General features: G+C 41.0%; 1 protein-coding gene across 1 annotated transcript in view; it reads right to left on the reverse strand.

Moving 5' to 3' along the window:
• Positions 1 to 12244, reverse strand: part of LOC134789384 (uncharacterized protein KIAA0930 homolog) — a 77811-nt gene extending 65567 nt beyond the window's left edge. The window contains exons 1-2 of the mRNA XM_063760016.1: positions 11763 to 12244; positions 1089 to 1249 (exon numbers count right to left, since the gene is read on the reverse strand). Coding sequence (XP_063616086.1) covers positions 1089 to 1249; positions 11763 to 11865 — 264 coding nt within the window. The 5' untranslated portion in view covers positions 11866 to 12244. The remainder of the gene's footprint in view (positions 1 to 1088; positions 1250 to 11762) is intronic.
• Between the last annotated feature and the right edge of the window lie 246 nt (positions 12245 to 12490).

Consider the following 12490-nt stretch of genomic DNA (forward strand, 5'->3'; position numbering starts at 1 on the left):
TAAGTATTGCATATGTAATTATGGGAAACAATATAATGGCTGTTGACTATTATGGCAAATGAAATTCTGGCAAGTGGGTGTATACCCTTAAATAATGTATGGAAATAGTCACATCAATTTTCGTAGCATCTGTCATCCCGATACATTTTTACTATTGTTTACTTTTCGTTTTGCGTTTGTCCATGTACAATTGTTATCTTGGCTAGGCGCCAACCTGCCGCGAAAATCTAAAATCGAAATGTTATCTGCCTCTCTGTCACTCTTGCATATTTGAGCGATAGAGAAGCATATAGGCGAACAAACGAAAGAAATGGTTGGCGGTAGGCCCTCAGTCCCGGGGAAGTAGCGTCTAGTATTTGGCCCCCGCAGAAAGACGCGTACCTCATGCTTAAAAGGATAGGAGTACCTCATACTTGGTACATTCGCCATCAGATATATCGGGGCGGCCGAGATGCTTAAAAATATCTAAACACGCACTCTAATAGCGCCTTAACAATAGAGGCGTGTTCAGATATTTTTGAGCACCTCGGCCGCTCCGATATATCTGATAGCAACTGTACCTCTAACTTACTACCTCATACTAAATAAAAATGATAAATAAATACTTGGGAGGAGATGAGCAACCTATAGTCTGTATCTTTAGGTATTTAAATAAAAGTAAACAAAAATCTAACCTCAAATGACTCTTTAACCCAGTTGAGGGCAGATGTAAACATTACCTGATCAAAATAATGTAGGTTAAAGTCAGATCGTTCAGTGACAGATCCAGGCGGTTTTGTATTTGGTTGGTTAACCAGTAAATGTTATAACTACCCGAAAATGTGCAAATTATTTGTTTACTTTTATTTAAATACCTAAAGATACAGAGTATAGCAGAATTAGTAGGAGCAGGCGTGGCTCACTCAACAAGTAGCTACAAGTACATCCGTCCCACACCAATTTTGGTGGCTATAGCCATAGGCCGCGCGTGGCGCTGTCGCCACCTAGCGGTCATATCTGTCCTAATCGTAACAGACGCGTTTTGTTAGAGAGTGAATCTTCTGTACCTAGTACTATTATTTATTCTGTGGTAGGAGTACGATGCATACCTCATACTTGGGCAGGTACCGCGAGGACCCCTTGACGTGCCGCTTGCGCACGAAGAACAGAAGGTCGTCGCAGTCGATCGAGCGCTCCTCTTGGAAGAGGAAGTGGCGCACGAAGAGGTCCGTCCAGTACGTCGTGCCTTGGAGAACCACGAAACCAGACTCTGCGAAGAACGGGTTAGGTGTAATTCCAGATCGTTTTGGGGTAGGTACGGAACCCTAAAAAAAGACCTAACGGCTCGGCCACGACATTGAGCGACTTGCGACGGCAGCAGCGATAACCATAGGTTGGAGCGCGACACAGCGATCGGACCTTTCGTTCCCACCTATGGTAGTCGCTGCTGCCGTCGCCAGTCGTGTAATATCGTGGCCGAGCCGCAATAATTCCTAAGACTGTCTAACTTTAAAAAATCACTCCGTATGTCATACACTAAACTAAACTATATGGCTACCAACAGTTTGTCACTGACATAATCGCTAGCGTATGCGTAACTTACTGTCTATGCATCTCGCTCGCACTAATATGCGAGTACGAGCGAGATGCATAGAAAGTAAGTTACGCACACGCTAGCGAATATGTAGATAATTTTGAACAGCTCAGCCGTTTAGCTACTGCTGCAGACCCTACATACTCGTACATGTTTATCGAGTACTTATCGAGACCTTTCTAATGAGCCTAAACTCGATGTGTTTGTGTTTTTCCATCGAGGAATTCTGTTCGCTACCTTCCGACTGCGTCTTCAGATCAACTCAATGTTAGCATATTAGTGCATTGTCATCGGAATTAAGGAAGTAGGTACTTTCAATTTCAACTGAATCGGATACCGGGAAGTGGTTACCAGACATAATAGTGAAGCTAAATAAAAGATTATAAGAAACTATTTGCTCTTGGCTATATTACAGAATATTTACAACAAAGTAAAATGGCGCCCTACTACCAAGGTACGCACCGTTCGGGCATGCCAGTAGGTCACGCGAACTGCAAAACTACCGACGGCAGCGCCATCTCTACGTGACATAAGGCAAGTCTGGACGCGATTCCAGACTAACACAACTTTACGCTTGTTCATGCGCTGTCGCTATACAAAAAATATAGATGGCGCTAATGTTAAAGTTTATAAATTATCGTTACTCATTCATTTTGCCAACAAAACTTGATTTTACGAGCTTTTAAATTATTCAGTAGTAAGTTGCTTTGTAATACATAGTACAAACAGCAACACTCCTAACTGTACATTGGTGGACCTTATTACAAAAGGCATAAGGTCCACCAATGTACAGTTAACAGTGTGGGCAATGGTACATACAAGTGTGTTTTAATTTTTTATGCGTTTGTTTGGCCAGATGTTAGAATGCTTTCTGCAATAAGTCCGTCTGTTTTTATTTTTTATTCCATTTAATAACTGTCATTTTGTAATTCACAGAAACAAACCAAGCCCATAACATAAAAGCATATCAGGTAAATACTAGGGATGTACCGACTAGTCGCCGACTAGTCGGGAAAGCCGACTATCCGGCCACATTTGTAGTCGGCGATTAGTCGGCGACTAGTCGGCAAAAATGGCCGATTAGTCGGCACTTTATTAGTGAAAGAAAAACAGAAAAAAAAGAAATCAACAGTAGATATGAGCGCCGATAGGCATTTAGCCGGCGGCGGCGCGCCGGTCAAAATCGGTCGGCGGCGGCGGCGAATCGGCGGCGTGGCCTTGAAACACCTTTGATTAATGAAAAAAGAATTCAAACCAAAATTTTACCGAATTTACACGTTTTTGCTGTAAGAAAGTTATAAAATAAGTGCATTTTTCAATTGCAAGCAAAATTTATTGAATAAAGGTACGAAAAAAGTTTTATATAGTATAAACGGTATCGAGCGGCATCAGAGGCGGTCTTAATCTTGGCGAGGCCCTGGCCAGAAGATCTTTGCGAGGCCCTTATCTATTGTGCTAAGTAAAAAGTAGCGGATTGACTGTATCAGGGAAACATCTGGTCGACTGTCCAAAGAGCCGAAGTGAGGAAAATCAAGCTCCGTTATTAACCAATATCGACCCAACAAACCGGTTGATGTCAAAAAGTGAGGCCCAAGGCCGAGCTCCACCTAACACCGAAGACCAGATTCCGACGCCTTCCCATCCGAGGCCATACAGCTTAGAATCGAACGCCAAGTGTGTGAGCTTGGCTGACGGCCGAATGCGCGGAGTGCCGATACGGCGCGCTTCTGTGCGAGGCCGAAGGCCAAGCTGCAAGAGGGCAGAGCTTGGAATTGGTCCAGTGTAAGCAAGACCGAAGGCCGATAAAGACCGTGGCCACAGTGTTAAAGACCTCTGGGGCTCTCCTGTAGGTGCATTCGTGCGAGGCCAAAGGCCGTGCTGCAGTGGAGCTAAGATTGGAGAAGAACCAAGCATTTTAAAAGCGAGGCCAAAAGTTACGCTCCAAACAGGGCCGAAAACTTGCAGGTTCAGATAGCGGCTTACTTCTATGCGAGCGATGCGAGGCCAAAGATTGGTCTGCGAGAGAGCAAAGCTTGAAATTTGAACAATGGCCAAGCTTAAAATGAGACCTGATTCCGTTTCCGATGCCTTCCGTGCAAAGCCAACGGCCGGACCTTTGGGCGTGAAAACGCTTAATATCTGAAATTAACCCCCTTTTACACCTTTTTAAGACATTTAAACCATGCTTGCAATAATTGAATTCGCGGTGAATGACGGATGAGCTAGCCAGCTGGCAAAATTAGTCATTTCGTTGCTCTAACACTAGTAGCGCGGTTACCAAACAGAAAAGTTTGAATTTACTATCGATATTTTAGAATTATATGGACCTAAAATACCTTTTGAATGTCTATAAGCTATTCAGACTGGCGCCGTTAAAGATCTAAACTAGATAAAATATATATTATCTGATTCTGAAAGTAGTAGTATGTAGTATCTAACAAGGTCACGCCGATGCCACGCCGATAGCGCAGCGTCGGCGGCGGCGGCGCGTAAATTTTGTCGGCGGCGGCGGCGCGCCGGCGCGGCGCTCATATCTAATCAACAGTCAATATTTACGATATGTTTTATGTTTATTTTACTAAAATACCTATTCAGGGTGCATACGAAAACTTTTGTTCATATAATTGACCGTTTGATCGTTATCGTATGTTGGTGGGCTGGTGTTTTCCTCTACAGGTCGATCTCAACTGATTCTCGTGTAATTTCATGTGCAAGTTCGATAGTAAAATTTTTTTATTCAGTTTTTTTTTTATGGTGTGAACATGAGGAACTATTAATGTTATTGCAAAATTTAGAGACTTAGGGCTGATCTAGACGGCGTGCGAACTCGCATACGAGTTTCATTACATTGCGGGTTATGGTAGGTCGGTTATATTGGCCGTAACCCATTGTCCGCAATGTAACTAAAATCGCTTGCGAGTTCGCGCGCCGTCTAAATCAGCCCTTAGTCAGGGCATGTTGCTCGTAAAGACGGTGACCACAGGGGATTAGGTTCTTAACTGGCGACTACGTACGGGAAATAGAGCCTTGGAAATACCTCCTACAAGCTGTACTGACGGTCTGCTCAGGATCGCAAAATCAAAGAACTAAAGACAGAAATTGAACGAGGATTCTTGTGATAGGTCTTTGAACCTGTAGAGAACACCTTTTAGCCAAGCTAAATTATGATGAATAGCGCAACCAAAGGAGCAAAACGATTGTTTTTCACCTGAACTTATACGAAACTAATGATCTGGCCGACTAGCCGACTAATCGGCCATTGGAGCGCCGATTAGTCGGCTAGTCGGCTAGTCGGCCAAATCAATAGTCGGTACATCACTAGTAAATACCTATAAGACAACCACCAAAATCATTAAAATCATCCAGTAACACAAATTGCATATGCAGATATGCATTAAAGGCATAACCTGGTCTATGTTGCAACAAGCACAGTGGAAAGGCTTGTTTGTACCTTGTATCCACAAAAATTTAAATGATTTTTCTCGACCCAACATAACACTACCAGCCCAACCCAAAACCTAGTAGAATGGCCTCTAGGTCATTGACCCCTGAAAGGAAACTATAATGTACCCCAGTATAATGCTTCTATTTCCGCTATTTGACTGTTAGTAAAGCAATCTACTTAATTACACTGTTTATTTTGGCTTAGAATAGGCAGTTAAAAAATATGGGCTAACTTTGTATTTGTACAATCAGTTGATGCCTACTGTTGTCTGCATTTTTACTCGCTTATTTATTATATAAATCAATACCTACTCTAGTTTACACTCATTCTAATAAAATTTTGTTGCAATTTGAACTATTTTATTAATGCAGAATGGGGTTGGCCGGTTAAAGTATTATACAGATGGCGCCAGCATAGGTTTTACCTGTCAATCCTATGAAAGGTGTTGTCAAAGAACTGATTTTTTTTTTGGAATTTTACAGCCTGGATGCTCTTCGATTTAATCAGTTAATTTTGTTCCACAAAAATGGAAGGCGAATGAATTGGTATAATATTTGGTATCTCAATAGAACAGTTCTTTAACCGGTAACCGCAAACATCCTTTTCTTACCCAGGTGAATGAATGAAACCAGTTTGAAAAATAAAATGGTTTCTGAGCCCTGCCAATTACAATAAAACTTACACTGTAATTAGTGTGCACTGTTTAGCATCTAGTTTGTGTAATTTGTGTTATATGTGTTTTTTTAAACTCAATTAAGATGTAAAATGAAGGCTTATTATTAACCGGGCAACTAAAATATTAAACAGGAACTTTCACTGGGCATATAATAATATAATTTGGCTGTGCATTAATATTTTAGCGCCAATAAATTTATATTAGCCTCAAATTTAAGCATCATATAATTAAAAAACTGGCAGCAAAATCAAGCCACCCAAAAAAGTTATAAAATAAATAAAATAAAATAAAAAGCCTTTTATTTATGATCCCTCACTAACATGTTTTAAATAAGCCTAGCCTAAATGTTGTTTATTTTGGGATACCCTCTTGGGTAAAGGCCTCCTCCAGCTTTTGCCACCTGTCTCGGTCTTGGGCCACTTGTGGCCACCCTATGCCGGCAATTTTCTTTATGTCATCCACCCAGCGCTTGAGCGGGTGTCCCGCATGCCTGTTCCCACTCCCTGGTCCCACTCTCTGGTCCTTTCCACTCTGTCACTCGTTTCGCCCACCTCGAGCTGTCGTAGCGTGCAATGTGTCCTGCCCATCTCCACTTCATTTTCTTGACATATTGTAATGGATGCATTACAATATGTCAAGAATTACTTTCGTTTTTTCTCGAATGTTCTTATTTTTAATCTTGTCCTTAATCTTGACATTGAGTAGGCTTCTTTCCATCGCCCTTTGACAAACCAAAATTTTTTGGGCGTTTTTTTTCGTTAAGCTCCACGTCTGGCAGGCGTATGTCAATGTTGGTAGAATGCACGAGTCCATAAGTTTCTTTTTAAGTGGTACTGGCATTTTTTATTTGAACAGATGTTTTAGTGACCAGTAGCGTTTCCAACTCGATGTTATGCGTCTCTCTATTTCTGCTGTATCTGTATCCAAGAGTGATATTAGTTTGCCCAGGTATATGTATTCCTTTACATATTTAATTTTTCTTCCTTTTAATTCTATCTTTTTTTCCTTGTAGTTTGTCATCAGCTTGGTTTTTTCAAAGTAAATTTCCAGTCCCACTGATTCGCTACTCTGATGTAGGCACTGTAGCATATTTGAAAGTTCTTCTGCGTTATTGGAAAATAATACGATATCGTCAGCAAATCTTAAGTGGCTTAAATACTTAGAGCCTATTTTGATACCTTTGTTTTTCCATCCAATGTTGTGCAATATAAGTTCGAGAACTGCAATAAATATTTTTGGAGACAGTGGATCTCCTTGACGGACGCCTCTCCCTATTTGAAAATATGGTCCTAATTTATCCAGCTTTACTCGACTTCTACAGTTCTCATAAATATTAGTTACTAACTTTATATATTTCTCCTCTATATTATGACATTCTAGTGCTGTTTTAATTGATTCATGGGAGATAGAGTCAAATGCTTTCTGGTAGTCGACAAATGCCAAGTACAGCGGAGAGTTGAATTCTTTATATTTCTCAATTAGCTGGCTCAGTACTTGGATGTGATCCATTGTGGAGTAGCCAGGCCTAAAACCTGCTTGCTCCACTGGTTGTATGTTATCTATATAAACAAAAAAGTTATAGGGAACTTGAATTGATAGGTTGGAGTCTAAAATAATAAGTTGGCAACTAATATTGTAAAGCGGTCATAAAATTTGGTTGTTTATATATGTACATATACAGAATAGCTAGGATACCTATATACATAAGCTTTAAATACTCCATTTTTAAATAATTTAAACATATGCATACCTAGTACTTTAAATTGTCAAATTTTCTAATCCACATAATACCACAAATTTATTTACCAATGGTCAGTACCTATACCTATAGTCGAAATTCCTAATCATGAAACACCTAATAGTCATTAAACCATTAAGTCTTTAAATTCTTAATTACTAATTTCAATAGTTATCACGGTGTTCTGCAAGAGTCAACAGATAGGTGCGACGACGAGCGAAGCGAGGAAGAGCGTGTTAGGTTGACCTCATAGTGACCAAACAAAATATTGTATAAAAGAACTATTTTTTTTTAATTAATAGATAGCCGTTTTCTTTTTAAAATGTGCTTCATAAATGGTCTCCAATATAATAAATTTAGTTGCCAAATAAATACTTACCTGCCTAAAAATAAACAAACGCTGTACGGCATTAAAATGTTGTCTCATATTGATATATTTTAAGGCTCTGTTTTTGTTGCCAAACTTTTAATTTTAGTACCCATTTCTATTTTTTTAAACTACTCAAATTCGATTAATTAGTTGACCGGTTAAATACGTGCCTTAAATAAATGTACTTCTTCTTCTTCTTCTTCTATGGTATCATGGTAATATGTTTAATATTAGATTCAAATCTTGTTACTTAAATTTGAACCACTTCCCAGTATCTGACCAAGTTGAAATTTGGTGTACCCCCAAAATCAAGATGATGATGCATTAGAAAGGTAGCCAGAGGAACTCCTTGAGTTTAGGCTCATTAGATTTTTCACAAAAGATCGAAGTGTACAGTGTACCCCCGAAACACAAAGATAACATAGGCTAATTAAAAAGGTCTTGTAAAGTACCATCACCCACACTGTTAACTGTACATCGGTGGACCTTATGCCTTTTGTATTAAGGTCCGCCGATGTACAGTTAGTCAATAGACGTATATCTAAGTCCTTGCGACATGATCTGCGTCTCTTTAATACTAACCGTATTAAAGAGACTATTGTGAGAAACCAAGGCTCCAAAGTGTTCGCAAAGGACAAGTCTATTGGGCAAAGCCAGCTGACAAAGCTGAAACGGGAAGATGGCAGCATAGCGTCGAGCAAAGCGGAGGTTTTAGGTGAGATCGAGAGGTTCTATGGACAGTTATACACTTCGATCGCAAAGCCCATTGACAGCTTGGTAGGAGATCCAAGAGCCAAGCTGTCCCGACATTATACCGAAGATATCCCGGACATCAGTCTGTACGAGATTAGGATGGCCCTGAAGCAGCTTAAGAACAACAAGGCGCCGGGCAAAGACGGAATCACTTCAGAGCTTCTGAGAGCGGGTGGAACACCGGTACTTAAAGTCCTCCAGAAGCTCTTTAATTCCGTCTTGTCCGAGGGCATAACGCCTGAAACATGGAATAGAGGCGAGGTGGTGCTGTTCTTCAAAAAAGGTGATAACAACCTATTGAAGAACTACAGACCCATCACGCTTCTGAGCCATGTCTATAAGCTGTTTTCAAGGGTCATCACGAACCGTCTCGAACACAGACTTGATGACTTCCAGCCTCCCGAACAAGCCGGTTTCCGAAAAGGCTATAGTACCATAGACCACATCCATACGCTGCGGCAAGTTATACAGAAGACCGAAGAGTATAACTTGCCATTATGCTTAGCGTTTGTGGACTATGAGAAAGCCTTCGATTCGGTGGAAACATGGGCGGTGCTTGAGTCTCTTCAGCGATGCCATATTGACTATCGGTACATCGAAGTGTTGAAGTGTTTGTATAGTAACGCCACCATGTCGGTCCGAGTACAGGAGAAGAGCACGAGGGCGATTCCATTGCGAAGAGGCGTAAGGCGTTATCTCTCCGAAACTGTTTACTGCCGTAATGGAAGACGCCTTCAAGCTCCTGGAATGGGAAGGACTTGGCATCAACATCAACGGCGAATACATCACTCACCTTCGGTTTGCCGACGATATCGTAGTCATGGCAAAGTCGATGGAGGAACTCAGCATGATGCTCGATGACCTCAACCGAGTTTCACAACGGGTGGGCTTGAAAATGAACATGGACAAGACGAAACTTATGTCAAATGCCAATGTTGTGCCCATCCCAGTCTCTGTTGGGAACTCGGTACTCGAAGTTGTTGACTCGTACATCTACCTAGGACAAGTAGTCCAATTAGGTAGGTCCAACTTCGAGAAAGAGGTCAACCGCCGAATCCAACTCGGTTGGGCAGCGTTCGGGAAACTACGTAATGTCTTTTCGTCCGACATACCTCAGTGCCTCAAGACGAAAGTCTTTAATCAATGTGTGTTACCAGTGATGACTTACGGCTCCGAAACGTGGTCTTTCACAATCGGCCTCATCTCAAAACTCAAAGTCGCTCAACGAGCTATGGAGAGGTCTATGCTCGGAGTTTCTCTACGTGATCGAATCAGAAATGAGGAGATCCGTAGACGAACTAAAGTCACCGACATAGCCCACCGGATTAGCAAGCTGAAGTGGCAATGGGCAGGCCACATTGCACGCAGAGAAGATGGCCGATGGGGTCGAAAAGTGCTCGAGTGGAGACCACGGACTAGCAAGCGCAGCGTAGGACGTCCACCCACAAGATAGACAGACAATCTTGTTAAGGTCGCCGGTAGACGCTGGATGCGGGTCGCTTCCAACCGGCACGTATGGAAGTCCAAGGGGGAGGCCTATGTTCAGCAGTGGACGTCTTATGGCTGAGATGATGTACAGTTAGGACTGTTGATATTTGTATTTGATAAATATCCAAAGGTAAGTCAGCAATAAAATTTTGTATCAATAAAAAAATTGCAGCATAACTTGTAACTTTTTTGGATTACTGTCAACTCTGACAGACAAATGCCTCAAATATTTGCCAGAGTTGAATTTTTAGGTTTTTGTTGCTTTTCATGTATTGCAGCCAAATGATGCACCATTTTTACAAGTCAAGATAGCAGGTGCTGTTGCAGAAAGCAGTAAGTTAGCTGTGCTGTGGCCCTATTGGCCGTGGAGAGTATAATATATAACACAACTTGCTCTCTTTGGGCAGTGGGGAGACACTCCTCCTTTCGGGCAAACTCAGCTCCATTTGGCTCAGCATTGCTCCAAGCAATTATTAGGGTTGGCACCATGGTATATGGTGACACGCGCCTACGTCATCATGCTGTTTACAGGTTCTCAAACTTTGAAATGTGGGAGAATATTAACCAACGATGAAAATTATTTTAACGGCATTAATTTTAAGTTATTCATGTAGAAACATAGTAAAATAAAACAAATCTAATGTATTAAATTAAACTTTATTTATCTATACAAGACAAACGTTTAAAAAACTAATTCACAGTTACACATTAATTACCAAGCTTACGACGTGAAAAGTTTGGAAAACACTGTGACTGCTGACACTGAGCGAGAAGGAAATAACAATTAACACGCGTTCGACAAGGATGACGGTCAGGGCATGAAGTTATCTAGATCCGAACTGTCAAATGTGCACAGCGCTATCCTGTGTTGCCAGTAGTATAAACAGAATTACCCGAAAGTCTGAAATTTCTTTCGTGAATCGGAAGATATTGCTAACGAGTAATTAAAAATGACGTGTTATTGTAAAATTTAAGCTAAAATACATATAAATGAAAATTATAAAATTATAAAGAAATATTTTAACTAATTAACCATAGGTATAATGTACCCATGTAACATGTTATGTTGAAATAAAGTGGCAATGTTATTGTGACGTCGGCCCGTGTCACTCTGGGAATGGAAGACCATGTTTTATTAGACCATGGGTTGGCACCACTTGACGTCCTTATGCGTGCATGACCACAGATAAGGTAAAGACTTGAATATTGACAACCCTAAATAGCCGAAAGGGATAATGCCATACATTACAAAGAGATAGCATGATTCGTCCCATGAATCGCTGTCAAACTTTTGTTTTGTAGGAAGTGTCCTTTCTGTATGGTAGTACTATTATTTATTCTGTGCTATGGGCAAAAAGTGAGATTACCACAATAGTTTTAGAGCTAAATAGGTGGAGACAATTCCAAGCTTAGTTTTTTTAATTTAAGTAGTGATCTGGCAACTACATGGAGATTGCTTCACCGACAAGAGTGCAGCTCTTAAGTGTATGATCATGATGATATGGTAACTATATCATATATAAAATATCAAATTAATAGCCAAGCCAAAAGATTGAGCCCTGGCCAAATTATAGGTCAATACTAGGTAGATGATGCTGATAATATTGGCCTCGCAATGATTGCTGAAGTATGGGAGAGTAATGTTGGAATAATTTTCTCCAACTTAATACCAACTTCAGTAAGCTAAGCCTGCCTTAAAGAATAGCAGCAGCCACTCACCATCCTTCATGAGCTGGCGCATCTCCTTTGTGCGCTGGAAGTTGATCTCCTCCAACAGCAGATCCAGCATGCTGGTGCTCTGCACCGCGCCGCCCAGCGCCATGTCCGCGCCCGCGCCGCCCACAAATAAACACTACACTACATGTGTCAACACAGCCGCACATATGACAACTTTGCTGACAGAATAATGCTTAAATATCCTGAAACCATGGCCGGTTATTGTTGTATACCGATCAAACCATCACTGCGTCCTAGATCCTTCTTTAAAAAATCCCATCGTTCTAAAATTATTTTTCGCGAAATGAAAAATCACTAGGTTTTTTATCAATTAGTATGAGTAATGTCCGACGACGCGTTTTAATTAGCCGCCCCTTGGGACCGGTTGGGGAGCGAGGACTCGCTTGAGGGAAGAAATCGTTTAGCCCTTCAAATGCATATAAACTAAACTGAAAAATGCGGGGAAATCGATCACAAAACAACCAACACAACTTCATAGACAAGGAAAACTTTGACACATAGAGGTACAACTTTGACATTTGTTTTTTTTTTTAATTTTCTAGTGCCATCGGGCTCTACAGACCATGGTGATCTTTATTAGAGTTAAGGCCTGTCCAGACGGAGACAATTTTTCGCCAATCTGCTTAAATTGTCCGATCAAATCAGGTCGTGCGGACGTAAACTCCAATATGGCTCGCCGAATTCGACCGCCGATTATCTATGACCTATGT

This window comes from Cydia splendana, chromosome 3 (assembly GCF_910591565.1).
Source record: "Cydia splendana chromosome 3, ilCydSple1.2, whole genome shotgun sequence".
NCBI classification, from domain to species: Eukaryota; Metazoa; Arthropoda; class Insecta; order Lepidoptera; family Tortricidae; genus Cydia; species Cydia splendana.